This window comes from Meles meles, chromosome 18 (genome assembly GCF_922984935.1).
Source record: "Meles meles chromosome 18, mMelMel3.1 paternal haplotype, whole genome shotgun sequence".
In the NCBI taxonomy this organism is placed as follows: domain Eukaryota; kingdom Metazoa; phylum Chordata; class Mammalia; order Carnivora; family Mustelidae; genus Meles; species Meles meles.
In genome coordinates this window covers 5,980,032-6,002,837 of record NC_060083.1, presented here as the reverse complement: position 1 = coordinate 6,002,837, position 22,806 = coordinate 5,980,032, and the positions used below count along the sequence as shown (strand labels likewise).

At 44.5% G+C, this 22,806-nt stretch overlaps 1 protein-coding gene across 9 annotated transcripts in view; it reads right to left on the bottom strand.

The window, feature by feature from the left end:
• Positions 1–20,597, bottom strand: part of ZNF18 (zinc finger protein 18) — a 60,690-nt gene extending 40,093 nt beyond the window's left edge. For 3 of the 9 annotated variants that reach the window (XM_045984494.1, XM_045984499.1, XM_045984501.1), the window contains exons 1-4: positions 7,042–7,996; positions 6,460–6,962; positions 5,082–5,271; positions 4,548–4,639 (exon numbers count right to left, since the gene is read on the bottom strand). In XM_045984494.1, coding sequence (XP_045840450.1) covers positions 4,548–4,639; positions 5,082–5,271; positions 6,460–6,846 — 669 coding nt within the window. In that variant the 5' untranslated portion in view covers positions 6,847–6,962; positions 7,042–7,996. The other 6 variants (XM_045984496.1, XM_045984502.1, XM_045984500.1 and 3 more) reach the window with 6 other exon arrangements.
• Between the last annotated feature and the right edge of the window lie 2,209 nt (positions 20,598–22,806).

Sequence of the window (22,806 nt, the reverse complement as noted above, 5' to 3'; positions counted from 1 at the left end):
GCAGGGAGCCTGCTTCCCTCTCATTCTCTCTGCCTGCCTCTCTGCCTACTTGTGATCTCTCTCTGTCATAAATAAATAAAATATTTAAAAAAAAAAAAAAAGAAAGGGAAGCGAAGACCTGAAAAAGAACAAAGATACCAAAAGTCTGCAATGAGCATATACTAAATGAAAATTTTAAAAAGCAAAAGACGGGTTGGATTATTATTTTTTTCTTTTTTTAAGATAAAAATGTGAAAAGTGGGGGCTCCTGGGTGGCTCAGTTGGTTAAGTGTCCAACTCTTGATTTCAGCTCAGGTCACGATCTCGGGGTCTAAGATTGGGCCCGTGTAGGGCTCTGCTAAGATTCTTTCCCCCTGTTCCTCCCCCTGCTCATACTCTAGCTTTCTCTAAAATAAATAAAATCTTTTTTTTTTTAAAGTGAAAAGTGACTAATATATTTTATTATATACTTAAGGATTAACTATAACCACATTTTTCTAAAGATTTTATTTATTTGTCAGAGAGAGAGACAGCACAAGTAGGGGGTGCAGCAGGCAGAGGGAGAAGTAGGTTCCCCGCTGAGCAGAGAGCCGGATGCGGGACTCGATCCCAGGACTCCGAGATCATGACCTGAGCCGAAAGCAGCCACTTAACGGACTGAGCCATCCAGGTGTCCCTATAACCACTTTTTAATTTGAATTTTAATAATAATAATATAAAGGAATTCATAGAGTTGTGAGCTTATTTTCTTAATCTGTGAGTGAAGCTACCTTAACAGCCTGCTGAAAAGAGCCAGCTTGAGCAAATAACCAGTTTGCTGAATATGGGACCCTTCGACCTTCTCTATCAGAAGACACAGACCCTTGCTCTGGTGGCCGCAGACAGAGTAACGGGCTCACCAAGCACAGGCATGACTGCTCAGCTGCCTGGCCTGCTGGACACATGGTCGGTTCTATGGGCACCAGAATGGGAGCCCCCAACGAGAGTACAAGTCAACCGAGAGTGCAGCCCCCAAAATCCCCAAGAGCCACAATCAGCTCATTCAAAATTCAGAAAAGATGCTTCAGGAGGGCTCTAAACAGCGCATCTCCACATGCAGCCACACACTCACTCAAGGAACTGCCAGGAAGCTGGGGATGCGTGAAGCAAGACACACCTGCACCCATCTTGCCTCTTCCTCATTTTTATAAAAAGAGAAAATAAAAAATCTCAATTCCTACTCCAGAAGTACAGAACGGTGGACTCTGATAAAAAAGTAATCTTTCGGGGCGCCTGGGTGGCTCAGTGGGTTAAAGCCTCTGCCTTCGGCTCAGGTCATGATCCCAGAGTGCTGGGATCGAGCCCCACATGGGGCTCTCTGCTCCACAGGGAGCCTGCTTCCTTCTCTCTCTCTGCCTGCCTCTCTGACTAGTTGTGATTTCTGTCAAATAAATAAAATATTTAAAAAAAAAGTAATCTTTCTGTGTGGAGACAGCACCACCTTGTGGGCCCAAGAGACACTGCACAACAGACTTGCACAGAATTCCACGCACAGGGCTCCTTTCCTGAAGCTGGAAAACACAGGACTGAACCTGTGTGAGGCTCTAACTCAGTCACGGTGCCTAACAACGAAGGACCACGGTGCAGGCAGGCTACCTCATTATTCTGGCATTATTCACGAAGCTCCCAATCTGTAAAAGACAGCAGAGGGAGTGATTACGTCTATTTTAATATCTCCCTCCCTTCACAGAACATCCATTAAATATCAAGATCCTTCTGATACAAATGGCTTTTGTTAGGAGTTTTGTCAGAAGTCAGAGGTTGGAGCAGGGATGCTGGAATTAGACAGGAGAGAGTTTTGTTTGGGCTGAGTGGCTATCAGTTATCTGCTCAATGTAGGGAAATACACACACACACACACACACACAATGTTGCTGAACATTTTTAGTCTTTTGATTTGAGCTATTCAAACCAAGTCAAGTCATGGTTCGTGTTGTTACCTTATATATAGTTAATGCTTAACTCTACCTGTTCAAGTATGTTAAGAAATCGTTACAGACCTTTCATACAGATACTCTGTATTTACTACAGAGGCAACAATAATCCTCCATGTCTGCTTGAAATGTCTCACAGAATACCCAAATCGTTATCACTATGAAACCTCCTACGTAACAATTTGGTTTCTAGGTCTCTGGAAAGTAGGAAGACAAGTATCCCTGAGTCACTAAAAAGGCCTGGGCCTCTCCCGGCCCCTGCCAGCCCTCTCCCCAGGGTAAACTGTGTGAAGCAGATCTTCTGGTTTCTGTATCTCCGAGCCTGGGAAGGCTGAGGCTCACACCTGGCCTGAGCATCACACCAAGCATCACCTACTGGCTTCCCTACCTTGACCTTCGCTCCAAGTACCCCAGAGGCAAGTCCAAGAAGGGTTCCCCCATGGTCTGAAACAATGCTTTGATCAAGGTGTACAGGTTCCAGAAAAACCTTATTTTTAATCAAACGCAACTGTTCTGAGTTGTTAATTTAACTACGTATTCAAAATAAACCTGTCCCAAACTTGCTCACAGCCAAGATGGAGAAACAGAGGCCGGATTTACCTTCCCGCCAGCAACAACTGAAGAGAGAACACAGTGTGTGACACAATGGTTCACAGACATCACGTGCCAGGCAGAGCAGAGCAGAGATCCCTGAAAGTGAGGAAACAAATGAGGGGAAGGAGCCCTGCATTGGCTAAACTTGCTGCCTGAAGAGAACACCCCAGGAAGCAGAGGTGGGGGGGGGGGCCAGGTGGAGGCAGACAGCCTCCTCCCCCTTGAGCTGGCAGAAGCTCAGGATTTGGGGTGGTGAGGGCAGTTATAGTTACCAAGACAAAAGACCAGAGTGGGGAGCTGAAAAGAGAGAAAGCTCCAGAGATATACACAGAGTCCCCCACAAGTTTGGGAAAGATCCCCCAAAAGAAGCAGAGGAAACAGAGCTTGGATGGTGCTGGAAATAGTTAATTTCCACCAGCCAGAGTGGAAACCTTGTACATCAGGCAGCACTGGGAAGAATACATGGAAGGGTATTGCCTCGGTAGTGGGAAAAGTGAGCCCAGACTAAAGACTTCTCTGGTGCCATAACACAAATTACGTCCAAGTAACTCAACCACATACCAGAGCAAAACTCAACAACATTTAGAGTTGTCAGAACACCCAGCACCCAGCAAGGTAAAATTCACGATGTCCGACATCCAGTCAAAGGTTGCTGGGCACACAAAGGAGCAGGAGAACACCTCAAAATGAGATCAATCGATCCATGAGAAGTGACTCAGAAATGACACGGTGATAGAACAGTAGACAAGGACATTAACACAGATGGCAGAGTCACACCCTACACGTTCAGGACGGTACAGGAAACACCCGACATGCTAAGTACAGACAAGAAAAATACACTGAAGTCCCAATTCAAACTTCTAGAGATGAAAACTACACGGGATGGAATTAAAAGTGGATTAGACTTTGTGGAAGAGAGGATTGGTGAACCTGAAGACACATAAACTGAAACTATCCAAAATGAAACGGACTTTTTTTTTAAAGAGAGAAGAGCATCAGTAAGCTCTGGGACAACCTCAAGAGATCTAACATACGTCACGTTGTCCTTCTATACAGTCCATACGGTGTTATTCTCAAAGTCTACAAAGAAGTGGAGAAGGAAGGGAGACAGAAAACAGTCAAAGAAATACTGGCCAAAATTCTTCCAAATTTGTTGTAAACTATAAATCCACAGATCCAAGATTTCCAAAAAATCCCAACTGTAAGAAACATGAAGAAAATGACTCCCAGGTCATTTTCTATTGAGTCAATATTCATTTCTATGATGACACAGTTGGTCATCATAGTCCAACTGTTAAAAACCACTGAGAAAATATAAAAAGAAGAAAACTATATTACACACAAAAAAAACAAAGGGAAGAGTCCAGATGGCATGATTCCATTTTATATATAATTCTAGAAAATGCCAACTAATGTATGGTGACAGAAAGCAGCTCAGTGGTGGCCCCGGGATCTCAGGATTGGGGGATTGTGGGGAACAGGAGGGATGGATTGCAAAAGGGCAAAAGGAAACCTTTGTGCATAACAAGTCTGTTTATCATCCTGACTGTGGTCATGGTTTCACATGCGTGTGTACATGTCAAAAACTTACCAACTGTACACTTGAAATAAATGCAGTTTGCTGTTTGTCAATTATGCCTCTGTGAAGTTGGGGGAGGCCACCTCTCCACATTAGACAGAAGCATTCAAAATCTCAGACTGACTCCTAGGGGCAAGGCCTAGACCAGGATATGAAGCAGAGCCTTTCCTCAGCATAACTCAAGGAATAGGAAAAGGGAGAAACAAGAGGGCCACTTCTTCTAGGACCCAGATTCCACTATCAAGATAATTGCTAAACATTCTGCCTCGAGGGAAATGCTGAGACTCGGGTTTCATTCCATGTGTACCGTTCTTGTTGTCCTCTTTCCTCTGCTTCTGAGAACACGTCCCCTTTCCATCCTCCTGACTGCTGACACCCTCAAGCCCGGCTCTGGGGTGAGAGAGGCAGGGAAGCCAGCTCACCGGAGGTGCTGCTTGGAGAAAGGAGGCTCCGAAGTCCTGGTCTCTGACGAGTCTTTCCTCTGGTAGGGCGGGACATGGGGCAGCAGCCATTGCTGAAGGGAGGAACAGAAAGTTTGAAGATCAGACGTCATTGCAATCTGCTCCCCGGAGCGGACGGACGAAAATCGTCACAAATGAGAACCAATGCATGTTCCACCATCCATGTTGTCAAGACCCGGGTTTACCTCCCTAACAAACTCCAACTCCCCACAACCTTGCAAGCAGCCTCGCCGGTATTTTCCCCCTCCTTCCTTCCCCTTTCCCCAGAACCAATGTTCAAATGGTCTGGCCTAGTCATAAAGGAGATTCACAGACTGAATCTCCAAATCACAGCGATTCAGTAGATCTACCCTGTTCCAGCTTTCCAGAGATACCGTCATCTGAGCAGCGTATCATTTTCAACTCACTCTGAGGCCCACTAACCACAATCCCCAAGTAACCACAATTCCCCAGAAAGCATCACACACCACCACGAGTAACTGAACTGCTCCTCACCTAATTCTTGTTCCATGTCAGACTCCTCTTTCACCGTCTGGCTCGGAGGCTCCAGAGGCCTGCAGGGTGAGTCCTGAAGTCCCAGCTCCTGAGGCCCCATTTCAAGACAGCGCTCCACTTCCCCCACTTGGCAGTTTGCAGATTCCATCTTCTCTGACAAGATTTCCTGTCCTAGAACCTGGATGCTGATCTAGAGACCACATGTTACTAATTACAGGAAGATCTAGACTGAGGGGTTCTCAGAAAGAAACAAAGCTAAGGCTCTAAAACAGATAATAAGGCAGTCCTTAGGGACATGGAGTAGGGGAAGAGAAAACTCAACTTCTCTGTCTAGACCAGTAGGAACCTGTGAGGAAAACATCCTGAGAGGGGCCAAGAGCTGAGGCCTGAATCGGGCCTGGGAGACCCTGAACGTGCCAGTAGTGATATGTTTCTACTGGATCGTCTCCATCAATTAAAACTCAGGTATCCTTTGAACAACTTCTCGAACACTTTTGTATAAAGATGGAATGGGACAAGAGACTTTATTCTATTTGTAAGGACGAGAAAGTGTTAAGTCAGAGTCTTAGAATAGGGGAGATATGGGGGGATATTGATGTGGTATATTAAGAAATACGTATTTCGTCTTTGTCCCAGGTTCCTGGCACAGAGTTCCTAAAACCCTTGGAACTGCAGAAATCACAGGCATGATAGGAGCAACCTTTGTTATTCATCATGAGCACCTTTCCACCATTCCTAAGTTTATGCTAAGAAGGTGACACTCGGTGGGCCCCCAGACAGCCTCAGGATTGGAGGCTGGTCACCACAGGAACCAACCAGGTGACCAGAGGACTGAACCCACAGCCCCAACCGTCTGCCCCTGAGAAAGAGAGACAGGCTGGAGATGTTCAATCACCAATGGCCAATGACTATCATGCCTAAGTAACGAAAGTTCCCCCAAATCCCGTGAACGATGGGGTCCGGGGAGCTCCTGAGCTGGCCACACAGAAGGGCTGGGAGGATGGCCCAGAGACACCAGGGAAACCTCCTCCTCAGAGTCATGCTGGGAAATTAACAAACCCGAGGAGGCGGTGGTAGGAACCTTCACACCTACAGGCCATCGGTCTAAATACAACTGGCCTGGCTGACTCGCACTTGGTGTCTGAAGTGGGAGCAGCCTGGTGAGACTGACCCTTATCCCGCTGGGTCTGCCCACCCCAGAGTATCAGCGTCAGACCTAACTGAGCCGTAAGACACCTCGCTGGCATCGGCGAACTGGAGAACCGGTTGTTACTGCGGAAAACCACCGCCACAGCTGGGGGTCAGAAACAAGACAACACACCCGGTGGGGCCCCAGAGGAGCCCCCTGCATCCCCGGCAGCTCCCACCCTCTGCTTACCCACTGCCACAGTCTCTGCGGGTCTCCCTTCAAGCTCTCCACAAGGGTCACCGCCTCCTCCCCGCTGCCGGGGCACTGTTTCCGCACCCAGGTCTGGATCTCCCCGGGCAGGATAGTCAGGAACTGCTCCAACATGAGGATCTCTAGGATCTGCTCCTTCGTGTGAACCTCTGGCCGCAGCCACTGGAAACAGAGCTTCCGCAGCTGTCTCAGCGTCTCGTGGGGCCCAGACATCACCTGGTAACGGAACTGCCTGAAGAGCTGGCGAGCGGTCTCGGGGTTCGAGAGCTCCCCTCGAGGGCCAGCAGCTGGTCCAGAGAACAGGGCATCCTCGGCCTCCGCCAGGGGCAGCGGTGGGACCAGGGCCTGCCCCAGCTCCACAGGCATCCTCTGGCTTGGCAAGTCCTCCGAGGGGAAGTGTCTTCCGGGCAGAGCTGTCGCCGGGAGGACGGGTCTTCACTGAGCCTCTCAAAGGGTCACTAGAGAGGGAGCGAGAGCCAGGGCTGGGTAGAGGAGAGGGACATGTGATCAGTGAGAAAGAAGGCACGTCCCCCAACGAGCAAACCGCTAATACTCTCTAACCTGGCATCACCAGCCTGAGCATTTGACAATGTTCCCTCCCAGTCTTCAAACGTGCAAACCAGGTAGGAAAACGAAATGCACCATGTGAAGCCTTTTCACTAGAGGTTTCCAAGCCAGCAGCTCTTCTGCACCCTTCTTTATCTGCATCGGTGCGTCTGCAGTTAAAGTTAAACGAAGACGTCAAAGCCCTAGAAATAAGGGCAGATGTTGAAATAATCTGATGCTTCCGTAATAAATGGGAAGCTGAAGAGAACAAACTGATTTTTCCCCCAAAAGATGCAATGAAATTTCTAGGTGACCTCTTTGGAGTGCCACATGGAAAACCGGACTACTTGGGGAATTTAGGGAAACCTGTCAGAGCTGAAATTGTCAAACCTGGGCTTAAAGAAGACGTAGAACAAACAATGACTACCTCAAAAACATTCCTTTGGCCTTGAACTAATAAGTGAGCACTCCTTTAGGGTGACTGGTATAAAAATGTAGAAGACAGTAAGTAAGACAGTGAAGAGAGAAATATTCAATGACACAGTTAGTATTCGGGAATGTTTAAAAAATCTGGTACTATTTCGAGTTAACTTTCTTGCACAAGATCCTAATGTTGGCTCACTGGGTCAGTCCTGGAATGTTATTAGAGAGCTACGGGTCATCATTTCTCCATAACACTAACCACACAATAAAAACAAAACGAACACGCAAACACCGCCAATCACTTCATCTGTCAGGCTTAATCAGAGATCAGCAAACACTCCAGCTTTTTAAAAGTTGCTTTCTGGGGCCTGAGGGGATGGGGTAACTGGGTGACGTGATGTAAGGAGCACTGGGTGTTATATACAACTGAGGAATCACTGAACTCTACCTCTGAATCTAATAATACACTAGATGTTCATTAACTGAATTTAAATTTTAAAAAATAATGAAAAAATAAAAACCACTTTTTCCGGGGTACCTGGGTGGCTCTGTGGTTAAGCATCTGACTCCTGGTTTCAGCTCAGGTCATGATCTCAGGGTCACGAGATTGAGCCCCGCATCAGGCTCTGTGCTCAGCATGGAATCTGCTTGGGATTCTCTCTCTCCTTCTCCCTCTGTCCTCCACCCCTGACTCGCTCCCACACTCTCTCTCTAAAATAAATAAATACATGGTAAATAAATAAATAAAGCTGCTGCTCCCTCTCTACTTGAGGTTTAACAGAGAGCTGTTGCTACAGGGTTAGGAGCAAAAGAAATACAAAATGCCAGTCAGTGATGAGAGGTATCAGTTTTGACCACTGAGAACGGACGGACCTCACTAATACCCAAAGCATCTTGAGATACCAGAAAGGCGGCACGTTAGGAGTAAAGACCATATCCTAGAATAAGACCTACTCTAAACCTGCCCTAGTAGAGCCTAAAGCCAAGCCTCAAAATAGATCCGCAGCGGAAACCCAGTCTACTGGTCTAGTCGGATCAAGTCAGAAGGTCTCAGGATCCACTGTGGGCTTTTCAGAGATCTGTCCTAACAAGGTATGAAACCAAGCTAATTCGGGGTGCCTGGGTGGCTCAGTCAGTTGGGCACCTGCCTTCAGCTCAGGTCATGACCCTGGGGTCCTGGGATCGGGTCCCGCATCCAGCTCCCTGCTCAGTGGAAAGCCTGCTTCTCCCTCTCCCTCTGCTGCTCCCCCTGCTTATGCGCTCTTCCTCTCTCTGTGTCAAATAAATAAATAAAATCTTCCAAAAAAAAAAAAAAGCTAATTCAAGTCAAATGTGATCAGTGAGTAGCTCAACTGTCTGCTAGAACAAAACTCAATACTCTTCAGAGGAAGGTAACAGAACCCTTAGCATCTACAATGTGCCACCCACAATATCCAAGATGTAACCCAAAATTATAGGACATTTAAAAACATGAAAAGAGTACCTGGGTGGCTCAATTCATTAGGCAACTGCCTTCAGTTCAGGTCCTGATCCCAGGGTCCTGGGATCAAGACCCACATCCAGCTCTCCCTGCTCTGCACGGAGCCTGCTTCTCCCTCTCCCTCTGCCTGCCACTCCCCCAACTCATACGCACGCTCCCTGTCAAATAAATAAGTAAATATATTTTTTAATAAAAGGGAAAATATGAAAGAGAAGCCAACCCAAAGATGGTCCAAGGACTGCAAGAAAAAGAGAGAAGAGATAAAATAAATGAGAGAAGAGATAAGGACATTGTACAGAGAAATAGAAATTACAAAAAGAACCAAACACAAATTCTAGAAAAAGAACCATCAACGTGGATTTCCAGACCACTAAAAACATCTTTCAAAAATCAGAATTAGGGGCACCTGGGTGGCTCAGTGGGTTAAAGCCTCTGCCTTTGGCTCAGGTCATGATCTCAGGGTCCTGGGATCGAGCCCCGCATCGGGCTCTCTGCTCAGCAGGGAGCCTGCTTCCTCCTCTCTCTCTGCCTGCCTCTCTGCCTACTTGTGATCTCTTTCTGTCAAATAATAAAAATAAAATATTTTTTAAAAATCAGAATTAAAATAAAGACATCCGCTTTTAGAATGTGTCCAAAATTGGGGCATCTGGGGGGCTCAGTCAGTTAAGCATCACACTCTTGATCTCAGCTTAAGGTCTTGAGTTCCAGCCCTGTGTTGGACCCCATGCTGGGTGTAGCGTCTACTCCAAAAAAAAAAAAAAAAAAAAAAAAAAAAAGTGCTCAGGGGCTCCTGGGTGGCTCAATGGGTTAAACCTCTGCCTTTGACTCAGGTCGTGATCTCAGAGTCCTGGGATCAAGCCCCGCATCAGGTTCTCTGCTCAGCAGGGAGCCTGCTTCCTCCCTCATTCTTCCTGTCTCTCTGCCTACTTGTGATCTCTTTCTGTCAAATAAATAAATAAAATCTTTAAAAAAAAAAGTGTTCAAACTTAAGCAACCATCAACTAAACAGAGACTGCTATACACATTACATATGAAACCAGTAGTTACCACAAATCAAAAACCTATAATAGATACACAAAAAATAAAGAGTCAGGAATCCAAGCAAACACTAAAGAAAGCTATCAAACCAAAAGGGAAGAGAGCAAGAGAACTACAAAACAATAAGAAAATAACAAAATAGCAACGAATACATAACAATCAACAATGCCTTTAAATGGTCTAAATGTTCCAATCGAAAGACATAATGTAACTGAACGAAGAAAAATTTAATGGGCACCTGGGTGGCTTGGTCATAAGCATCTGCCTTTGGCTGGGGTCATGATCCCAGGGTCCTGGGATCCTCACTCCGCGGGAAGCCTGCTTCTCCTGCTCCCACTCCCCTGCTTGTGTTCCCTCTCTTGCTGTCTCTCTCTGTGTCAAATAAATAAATAAAATCTTAAAAAAAAAAAAACAACTCATCAATATGCTGCCTGTAAGAGATTCACTTCAAACCTAAAGACACATACAGACTGAAAGTGAAGGGATGAAAAAACATATACCATGCAAACAAAGTGAAGAGGGGAAAAAAAAAAAAAAAAAGCCAGGGTAGGGCACCTGGGTGTCTCAGTCAGTTAAGCATCTGCCTTCAGTTCGAGTCACAAACCCAGGGTCCTGGGATCGAATTCTGCTTCGGGCTCCCTGCCCAGCAGGGAGTCTGTTTCTCCCTCTCCCTCTGCCCCTCCCCCTGATCGTGTTTGCACACTCTCTCTCTCTAATAAATAAAATCTTAAAAAAAAAAAAAAAGGCCAGGATAGCAATAATTATATCAGATAAAATAGACTTTAAAACACTATAACAAAAAGACAAAGAAGGGCACTATATAATGATAAAGGGATCAATACACGAAGGTGATATAACAACTGTAAATATTCATGTGCCCAACACAGGAGATAAATACATAAAGCAAATATTAACAGATATAAAGGAAGAAACTGACAGCCATGCCACAATAATAGGGGACTTTAACAACCTATTTACATCAATGGAGAGATCATCCAGAAAAATCAACAAAGAAACTGGCTTTGAACAACATACTAGACCAGACAGAACTAAGAGATTAATATACAGAACATTCCATTCAGAAACAGCAGGATACATTCTTCTCAAGAGTACTTGGAACATTCTCCAGGACATATCACACGTTAGGCCACAAAACAAGTCTCAATAAATTTAAGAAGACGGTTACCATATCCTGCATCTTCTCCAACCACAACAGTATGAAACTAGAAATCAATTATAAGAAAAAAAATCCAGGGGTGCCTGGGTGGCTCAGTCATTAAACGTCTGCCTTCAGCTCAGGTCATGATCCCAGAGTTCTGGTATGGAGCCCGGCGTCAGGCTCCCTGCTCAGCAGGAAGCCTACTTCTCCCCCTCCTACTTCCCCTGCTTGTGTTCCCTCTCTCACTGTGTCTCTGTCAAATAAATAAAATTAAAACTTCAAAAAAAAAAAGAAAGAAAGAAAAGAAAAAATCCAAAGAGAACACAATCACATGGAGCCTAAACAACATGATATTAAACAACCAACAGGTCAACCAAGAATCAAAAAGAAAATAAAAATATACATGGAGACAAATGAAAATGAAAATACAATGAACCAAAATTTTCGGGATGCCGTAAAAGCAGTTCTTAAGGAAGTTAGAGCAACACAGTCCTACCTACAAGAAGTAAAATCTCAATCTAACCTCACACCTAAAGGAGCTAGAAAAACAGTAAACAAAATCCAAAACCAGTAGAAAAAAGGATATAATAAAGATTAGAGCAGAAACAAACCAACAAACAAATAATAGTACACATCAATGAAATCAGGAGTTGATCCTTTGAAAAAATCAACAAAATTCATAAGCCTTGGGGTGCCTCGGTGGCTCAGTCAGTTACACATCCAACTCTTGGTTTTGGTTCAGGTCATAAACTCATGGGTTCTGAGATCAAATCCGGCATTGAGCTCTATACTCAGTAGGGAGTTTACTGGAGATTATCTCCCTCTGTCCCTCCTCCTAGCACTTGCGCACGTTCTCTGTAAAATAAATAAATATTTTTTAAAAACTGATAAACCTCTAGCCAGATTCATAAACAAGAAAGAGAAAGAGAGAGGGCTCAAATAAGTAAAATCAGATACGAAAGGGAAAAAATAACAACTCAATTCACAGACACACAAGATTACTGAAGAATATTATGAAACAGTAAACAATATATTCCAAAAACTGGACAACCCAGAAAAAAAAATGGATAAATTCTACAAATACACAAACCTTCCAAAACTAATTCAGAACTAGGAAATTTGAATGAGCCAGTTACTAGTAATGAAATTGAATTAGTAATCAAAATACTCCCAACAAACAAAAGTCCAGGGCCCAATGGCTTCACATGCAAATTCTAGCAAACATTAAAAGTAGATAACTATTCTTCTCAAACTATTCCAAAACATGGAAACAAGGAAAACTTTCATTAATTCTACAAGGCCAGCACTATCCTAATACCAAAATCAAACAGAGACACTACAAAAAAAGAAAACTATAGGTCATTATCTCTCATGAACATAAACGTAAAAAACCTCAACAAAACATTTGCAAACCAAATTCAACAGTACATTAAAAAAATCATTCACTTCAATCAAGTGGTTCAATATTCATAAAACATTGTAACACATCACACTTAACAAGGGGGGAAAACCCCATATGATAGATGCAGATAGATGCAGATTGGATAGATCCAATAGATGCAGAAAAAGCATTTGACAAAATACATATATTCATGATAAAAACTCTCAATGAAGTGGACTTAGAGGGAACATACTTTAAAAAAAAAAAAAAAAACATATATCAAAAGCCTGCATCTAATATCATACTCTCAGTGGAGAAAAACTAAAAGCTTTTCCTCTAAGATCAGGAATGAGACAAGGATGTCCACTCACCCTGTTGATCAACATTGTACTGGAAATCTTAGCTGTACCAATCAGACAAGGAAAAGGAATAAAAAGCATTCAAGGGTGCCTGGGTGGCTCAGTGGGTTAAGCCTCTGCCTTCGGCTCAGGTCATGATCTCAGGGTCCTGGGATCTAGTCCTGCATCAGGCTCTCTGCTTGGCAGCGAACCTGCTTCCTCCTCTCTCTCTCTGTCTGCTTGTGATCTCTCTCTGTCAAATAAATAAATAAAATCTTAAAAAAAAAAAACACTATAAGACATTATTGAAAGAAACTGAAGACAACACAAGAAATGGAAAGATACAGCACACTCATGGACGGAAAGAATATGTTTAAAAAGCCCAGACTACACAAAGCAACCTACAGATTCAAAGCAATCCCTATCAATATACCAATAGTATTTTCCACAGAACTGAAATAATCCTAAAATTTGTGTGGAACCACAAAAGACAATAGCCAAAGCAGTCTTGAGAAAGAACAAAGCTAGAGGTATCTCTGCTCCAGGATATCAAGATAAACTACAAAGCTATGGCAATTAAGACAATATGGTACTGGCATAAAAACAGACACATGGATCAACAGAACAGGACAGAGAAGCCTAGAAATAAACCCACATCCATATGGTCAATTAATCTACAACAAAAGAGGCAAAAATAAACAATGAGGAAAAGCATCTTTTCAATTTATGGTGCTGAGAAAACTGGAGAGTTACATGCAAAAGAAGGAAACTGGACCACATCTTTTTTAAGATTGTATTTATTTACCTGAGAGAGAGAGAGCATGAGCAAGTGAGAGGGGCAGAGAGAGAGAGAGAAACAGACTCCCTGCTGATGCAGGGCTCCATCCCAAGACCCTGGGATCATGACCAGAGCCAAAGGCAGACGCTTAACCGACTAAGCCACCCAGGCACCCAAAACTGGACCACTTTCTCACAATATACACAAACTTTAATTGAAAATAGATTAAAGACCTAAATGTGAGACCTGAAACCATAAGGCTCCTAAATGAAAACACAGGCAGTAAGATCTTGGGTCACTGCCCTTAGCAACGTATTTATAGGTATGTCTTCTCAGGTAAGGGAAACAAAACCAAAAATAAGCCACTGGGACTACCCCAAAATAAAAAGCTTTTGCACAGCAAAGGAAACCATCCACAAAACAAAAAGGCAACTTAATGAATGGAAAAAGAAATGCACACATGATATAACCAATAAGGGATTACTATCTAAATTATACTATCTAAACTATACAAAGAACTCAACACCAAAAAACCAAACAATTCAATTTAAAAATGGTCAGAACTCTTACATTGTTGGTGGGAATGAAAGCTGGTGCAGCCACTTTGGAGAACAGTGTGGAGATTCCTCAAGAAATTAAAAATAGAGCTTCCCTATGACCCTGCAATTGCACTACTGGGCATTTAACCCAAAGATACAGATGTAGTGAAAAGAAGGGCCATCTGTACCCCAATGTTTATAGCAGCAATGGCCATGGTCGCCGAACTGTGGAAAGAACCAAGATGCCCTTCAACGGACGAATGGATAAGGAAGACGTGGTCCATATACACAATGGAGTATTATGCCTCCATCAGAAAGGATGAATACCCAACTTTTGTAGCAACATGGACGGGACGGGAAGAGATTATGCTGAGTGAAATAAGTCAAGCAGAGAGAGTCAATTATCATATGGTTTCACTTAATTGTGGAGCATAATAAATAACATGGAGGACATGGGGAGATGGAGAGGAGAAGGGAGTTGAGGGAAATTGGAAGGGGAGATGAACCATGAGAGACTATGGACTCTGAAAAACAACCTGAGGGTTTTGAAGGGGTTGGAGGTGGGAGGCTGGGGGAACCAGGTGGTGGGCAATAGGGAGGGCACGTATTGCATGGAGCACTGGGTGTGGTGCAAAAACAATGAATACTGTTACGCTGAAAAGAAAAAAAAATAGTCAGAAAACCTGAACAGAAAAATTTCCAAAGACCTACAGATGGCCAAGAGATACAGAAGACATGCTCAACATCATTAATCACCAGGAAAACGCAAATCAAAACCACAATGATACCTCACAATGGTTAATATCAAAAACACAAAAAATAACAAGTGTTGGCAAGGATGTAGAGAAAAGGGGACTCTCGTGCACTCCTGGTGGGAATGTAAAACGGTGCAACCATTGTGGAAAACAGAAAAAATTAACAAGTAGAAATACTGGGGCACCTGGATGGCTTAGTCAGTTAAGTCTGCCTTCGGCTCAGGTCACAATTCCAGGCTCCTGGGATCAAGCCCTGTGTCACGCTCCCTGCCCAGCAGGGAGTCTGCTTCTCCCTCTCCCTCTATCCCTTCCCCTGGCTTGTGATCTCTTGCGCTCTTTCTTGCTCACTTGCTCTCAAATGAATAAATAAAACTTTTTAAGAATTAAAATTTAAAATTTAAAAAAAACGTTTAAAAAGTAGTAGAAATACCATATGATCCAGTAACTTCAGTACTGGTATTTATACAAAGAAAACAAAAACACTAATCTGAAAAGATAAACGCACCCCTATGTTTACTGCAGCATTTACAACAGCTAAGACATGGAAGCAGACCAAGTGTCCATTGATAGATGAACAGATAAAGATACCGTGTACGTATATGATGAAATATTACTCAGGCATAGAAAAGAATGAAATCTTAACTATGGATGGGCCTAGAGGACACTATTCTAAGTGAAATAAGTCTGACACAGAGTTTAGAAAAATACCTTATGATTTCACTTATTTGTAGAATATTTTAAAAAATGAATAAACAACAAAAGCCAGACTCTTAAATATAAATGTTTGCCAAAGGGGAGGGGGGTGTGGTTTATGAGCAAAATAAATAAAGGGGATTAAGAGATACAAACTTTCAGTTATAACAAGTTATACAGTATATACAAACAAATCACAGATGAAAAACACACCATAGAGAATATAAATAATGTTACAACATTGTGTGGTGAAGACTGTTATTGTGATGAGCGCGGAGTAGAGAATATAAATAATGTTACGACATTGTGTGGTGAAGACTGTTATTGTGTATATTGTAATATACAGAATTGTCGCATCAGTATGTTGTAAACCTGGAACTAATAGAACGTTGTATGTTAACTGCATTTTAATTTTAAAAAAAGACTTTTTTCAGATAAATAAGCTAGGAGAATTTTTCACCAGTGATTTTTTTTTAAAGATTTTATTTATTCAAGAAAAAAAGATTTTATTTATTCATATGAAAGAGAGTGAGAGAGTGAGCAGGGGTGAGGGGGGTACATGGGGGAGAGGGAGAAGTAGGCCCCCCACTGAGCAGGGACCCCCCCCCAACTTGGGGCTCGATCCCAGGACCCCAAGATCATGACCTGAGCTGAAGGCCGACACTTCACTGAGTGAGCGACTCAGGCACCCCTCAACAGTGATTTGTACTATAAGAAATGTTAAAGGACATCTTTCCAGTTGAAGGAAACTCAAATCTACAGAAAGATAGGAAGATCTCCAAAAACAGTAAATATATGGTATCTAAATATAGAAATACTATGCTTTTACTTCTTCTAACTTCCTTAAAAGGCAACTGACTGGGGCGCCTGGGTGGCTCAGTGGGTTAAGCCTCTGCCTTCGGCTCAGGTCAAGATCTCAGGGTCCTGGGATCGGGTCCCACATCGGGCTCTCTGCTCAGCAGGGAGCCTGCTTCCCTCTCTCTCTCTGCCTACCTCTCTGTCTACTTGTGATCTCTCTCTGTCAAATAAATAAATAAAATCTTTAAAAAAAAAAAAGGCAACTGACTATTAAAATCAAAAATAACAACGGCGTGTACATAGAACATAAGTAGAAGTAAAAGATATGAAAACAGCACAAAGGAGTGAGTAAATGGAATTAATCAGGTTATTACATTTATGAATTGTTAAATGAGGAAGGAATAGGAAGTGGGAAGTGACACCTAAATGTCAGGTGACAAACTGGAAGTGTAAAGGTGTTAAATAAGAGGCAGGAATGAGAAATGTAAATTGTTTAGGATAAAGTGGTACAAATATTAAACTCTAATATGTTAAACTCTGATAAAGATACATACTGGTAGCTGTAAAAAATATTATACAAAGAATTACAGCTTAAAAAACCAATAAAGGAATCCTAAAAAAGCACTATCTTGGAATACAGTAAGATCAAGAGAATAAAAACCAGAAAGATCAACAGGAAAAAAAGACAATATGGTCCACTAACACCCAACCATATCAGTAATCACATTAAATGTAAATGGACTAAACATCTGAATTAGGAGATTGTCAGATTTAGAAAAGTAAGACCTAACCACAGAGTGCCTACAATAGAGATATTTAATACATAAAGACACAAAAGTTTAGAAATAAAATAATGGGGGAAAAGACATACTATGCAAACAGCAAGCATACAAAAGCTGGTATGGTTATATTAGTATCTGACCAAGAGACTTCAAGAAAAAGAGAAAAAGAGGAACATATCATTATGATAAATGAGTCCAATCATTTAGAACCCAAAACCCTAAATGTATATGCACCTAATATCAGACCTAAAGAGACAAATCCTCATAGCTGATAGAACGAGAAGAATCCCCCCCCCCAAAAAAATCAGTAAGTCTACAGAAAATCTGAGCATTATAAACCAATGCAAATCTAATGGACATTCAGACTCAACAACTGCAGAACACATTCATTTCGAATTCAAGTTCATATGAAACATTCGCCAAAACAGACCACAGGAAAGACTGGAATCTCAATTGCACCACAGTGCAATGAAATTAGAGACCAGTAACAAAAAGATACCTAGAAAATGCCAACATACGGAAATTATTAACTAATATAACCTATGGCCAAAGGAAAAAAATCACAATGGACATTAAAATGTTTTCTTTTCTTTTTTAAAGATTTTTATTTTATTTACTTGACAGAGAAAGTGAGAAGGCGAACAAACAAGGTGAGCAACGGGGATATGCAAAGGGAGGGGAAGAAGCAGGCCGCCCCCCTGCACCCCTCCTACCTACCACCAGCAAAAAGCCAGACTTGGAGCTCCATCCCCGGACCCCAGGATCCCCACCTGAGCAGAAGGCAGACACTTAACTGACTGAGCCACCCAGGCACCACGAAAATTAAAATCTTTTCATATTGAATGATAGTGAAAACACAGGATCAAAATGTATACATAACCACTAAAGCTCTAGAGAAAAAATGTAGTTTTGAATAAATATGTTAAAATACTAAATAAGGGGCAGCTGGGTGATTCAGTCAGTCAAGTGTCCCACTCTTAATCTCAGGGTTGTGAATTCAAGCCCTGCATTGCTGGGCATGTGGTCTACTTAAAATAAATAAATAAATGGGGTGCCTGGGTGGCAAACTTGATTGGGCAGCCTACTCTTGGTTTCCGCTCAGGTTAAGATCTTGGGGTCCTGGGATCAAGCCCTGCTTCTTCCAACCACTCAGTGTGGGGTCTTCTTGGGGCTTTCTTTCCCTTGCCGCTCCCACTCATGCTCTAAGATAAGTAAATAAAAATCTAACAAATAAACACGTAAATATTAAATAAATACTGAATAAATATACAAGCATCCTTCATTATCTAAAGCTATTTGGCTCCCGAGTTTCAAATAACAAGTAAAAAGATTTCAGATGGCAAGAGACTGATGGGTGGACTCATTCAAATTTATTTGCTTCCTGAATGAAGACAGCAGTTCAGATAACATTTAGGGAAAATTATAAATCTTACAACATATTTAAATCTGATTTTAGCAATTATATCCTTAAAAAATGCTAAGAAAAATGCCTCAATTATTCCAGATTAAATTATAAAGGGTATAGTTTCTATTCCAGTGACTTCATGAGTATCTGCTCCTGTTATGAAAAATGTTTCAAGCAATCCCACATGTATAGTTGTTATTCAAACTGTAACAAATCAGAGTGAACTTAAAATGTACCCTTAGTTAAGTACGCTTACAATACCTATGCATACAAGTAGCTCTTTGCTGTGTACCTAATACTGACAAACACTTTTTCCTGAAGCAAACTTCAGTCAAGTCAAGGGAGTCCTCTTTTTGACGAGGCCTGGCCTTTCAGGTCTGTCCTTGACCCTTTTAGTCCTGTTTTAGCAAGAACCTTGCTGAGTCCTGTTTAGAGGGAAAGTCCCTCATCTCCGATAGCTGGTCAAATTCTACATCAATCATGGTGTCCCATCACTCCCCGACACCTGAACACACCCCCTATCACCAGCCCTGCCTTCTGCAAAACTCCAGTCAAGTCCATGTCAGCCAGAGTTCCCTTTGCCCCGGATGCTTCCTCTTAGTCATTTTCCATCCATGGACCCCTCCCGCCCGCCCCCGCACCGGGCTTCTTGGCTGTTTAATTCTCCACTCCTTGTTGCAGGGTGCAGCCCGGTCGCTCTGTGCTCCTGCAAAACCGCATTGCAGTAGCCCCCCTGAATAAACGCTGCCTCACCGTCTTTAATGAGCATACGAGTAATTTTTTCCCCAACACTACGTATCAGCTCCTTATTAGGCCCTGTTCATGTCATTGCTAATCCTCACAACACCCCTGCAAGGCAAGTATCAGAGTTGACTGATTAGGAACCTCAGGAGGCTCGCAACCCACGAAGCTCCAGGCAAGGCCTGTGTTTGGGGAGGAGAGCTGTCAACGTTGAGGGATCTGGGGGTCGGGGGCGGGCTCGGGGGCTTTCACAAACGCCCTGAGGCTGGAGGACTACTGGAATGTGGCGTCCCGGAGGCCGAGGCAGCGCTCCCCACCCAGGTTATCCTCCACTCTCGCTGCCTAACGCCCAAAGCAACCCAGAGAGAGAGGCTCCGGGCATCGGCCCACGCGGGCCCCTCTCTTCCAGCCTCCGGAGGAAGGCAGAGGAAGCAGCCCGGTTTCGGTGCCGGTTCAGGGGCGTGGCTGAGGAGTCCGGAGTCCTCAGGCTCAGGCGCTCAGAGCCCGCTCGCGGCAGCGGCGTCTCCGCTACCCTACAGCCCCTCGGCCCCGCCACCCCTGCCCCGCACCCGCCGCGTCCCCGCATCCTCCGAGACCATCCGACGCGCGTCCGCCGGCGCAGCCACCGCTCCCGGGGGCCCCACCGAGCCCGACGCCGAGACAGGAGGAACCAGGACCGACCCCGGGTGGCCGCAGCCCGGCCCGCCCAGCCCGCGCGCGCTCACCTCGGCCCGCGACGCCGACTCCAGGCGCACTTCCGGGAGGCGGGCGACTGCGCGCGCCGCCGGCGCCGGCGCCGGCGCTGACGCAGAGGGGCGTGGCCTGTGCTGGGGCGCGGGCTCCGATTGGCCGCCCGCGTCGCCCCCGCCCCCCTGCGTCCTCTGGGCTCCGAGGCCGCTCCCGGTCGCCCTCTGCGGCGCTTGGGTCATTCATTCCAGACTGGTGCGTTTGCTCTTTCCCTGGTCTCCAAGCGCTGCGACGGTCCACCAAGTAATTCCCTTGTCTGTCGCAGACCCTGGGCCGACACCACAGCTTTGCGACTCTGCCAGGAGCCCAGACGCTCAGGCGGGGCCTCTGCTGTCTGCCCCTCCCCCCCTCCGTTCCCACCTTGCGCCCCCCCCCCCCGCCGTCGGCCTCCCTGCGGCGTTTGATTCACCCCGACCTCTCGGTCCTGCTGCTCCAGCTCCTGGGCGCTCTCTCTCCACTTCCCCGTGTTGGAATTCAGCCAGGTGCCGGCTAACCTGTCGCCTCCCATCCGTCCTTCTGTCTGCCTCCCTCCTTCTGCCTCCCCCAGACTCTCTGCTTCAACATATGTCATCCTCGGTCCCCTCCTCCTTCCCTTTCCCGCAGGCCAGAAGTCACGAAGCGCTGTGGTTCTGCCTCCTCTCTCTGACACCGCCCCCTCTCTCCTCCACGCTCCCCGTCTGTCTCTCTTCCCCGTCCCTGCCGCACTCCGCCACAGCAGTCGTTTCGTGATGCAAAGCAGCGTTGATAAAAGTATCGGGTCCAGGGGTGCGAGCCCGGACCCCTGTGTATCCTATGTGTATCGCGTGTGGGTTCAGTTTTGGGCAATTGTCAAACTGGGGGGCAATCAGGAGCAGTTGCAGGGTGGTGAGCCGCCCTGGCCCACGTTTAGAGGAACCGGAGACATTCTGAAGAAATAAGGCTTTGGAAGAGGGAGGAGGGAGTCGTGGTATCTTTACATATCTGAAAAACCAACCAGTGGAAAAGGGATTTAGCATCTTGGTCTAGGTCCCAGGGCCTGAGCAAGACTCAGCATGTGAAAACTACTTCAGCTTAACCCAAGTGGAAATTTCAAAGTCGATTTGTCTAGCAATGCTACTTTATGAGCTCCTGAAGCAACAGGGCGGCAATTTATTGGGAACATTTAACTTTTTTTTTTTAAGATTTTATTTATTTTACTTATTTATTTGACAGACAGATCACAAGTAGGCAGCGGCGCAGGCAGAGAGAGAGGAGGGAGCAGGCTGAGCAGAGAGCCGGATGTGGGACTCCATCACAGGACCCTGAGATACGGGCCTGAGCAGAAGGCAGAGGCTTAACCCACTGAGCCACCCAGGCTCCCCATATCAGGAACATTTTAAAGAGATACCTGCAGTGGCTGTTTCTTCTGACACAAAGGGCTTTGCTTCTAAGGAAGTCAAGAGACTTTGGAAAGGAAGATGATGAGTTTCTATCTTCAACATTTTAGCTTTTAGCTGATCGGTATCCAAGGAAGGTAACAAGAATTCAAAACCTTTAGTCGGGCCATAATAGTTCATGAATCTGATGGAAGCTATAAATCTTTTCCCAAGGAAAATCACACACACACATCTTCAACATTTTCCACACAAATTCAGGGAGTTCACAGAGCTCTGAAGCCCATCCTCAGAACCAGTGAAGCTCAGGGTAAGAACTCAAACCTTGACTGATGGCCCCTGACATGGAAGTGACACTTGGTAGCTTATTAATTTCTTTATTAACTGGCAACTTGAGGGGCTCCTAGGTGACTAATTCGGTTCAGCATCTGCCTTCAGCTCCGGTCATGATCTCAGGGTCCTGGGATCAAGTCCTGCATCAGGCTACCTGCTTCTCCCTCTCCCCCTGACCCTCCCCCCTGCTCAGGATCTCTCTATGTCTCTCTCCCATAAATAAAAAATCTCTAAAAATAAAAATAGGGGTACGTGGGTGGCTCAGTCTGTTGGCATCTGACTTTGGCTCAAGTCATGATCTCGGGGTCCTGGGATCAAGCCTATGCCGGGATCTCTGCTCAGTGGGGAGTCAGCTTCTTCTTCTCACTCTCCCTCTGTGCTCTCTGTCTCTCTCTCTCAAATAAAATATTTTAAAAAATACAAAAATAAAAAATAAAAATAAACTGGCAACTTGAGGTGAAGCATGAAATCTCCCTTCTGTCTGAACAGACTGAACAACTAAAAAATATATTTTAAAAGTTGAGAGATCTCTCTCTCAGTCTGGGAAATAATGGAACTCTATCATCTCTTCCAATTCATTTATTCACTCACTCATTCAGTAAATATTTATCAGATGCCTCCAGTGCCCAGCTCTGTTCCAACAGCTGGTGATACAACAATGAGCTGAACAAAGTTCCTGCCCTCAGAGGATTTATGTTTTGTGAAAGAGTTGGCCAATAAATAGGCACACAAACAATAATAAGTATGTTGGATAATGATAAGTGTTGTGGAGAAAATTAAACCAAGGTGAGAGGGGATAGGCAGTGCTAGAGATGGTATGTAGTTTAATAGGATGATCAGGGAAGAGCTAACGGATAAAACATCTCAGAACCCAGACCATACGTGAAGGATCAAGTCTTATGAATATCTAGAGGAGGCTCCCAGGCACAGAAAATAACAAATGCCCAAGTCCTGAGACAACAAGTGAAAATAAGAGGTATGAGAAGCGAGTCCTGAGACACATCAACATATTAGGGTCAAGAACATAAGGAGGACCCA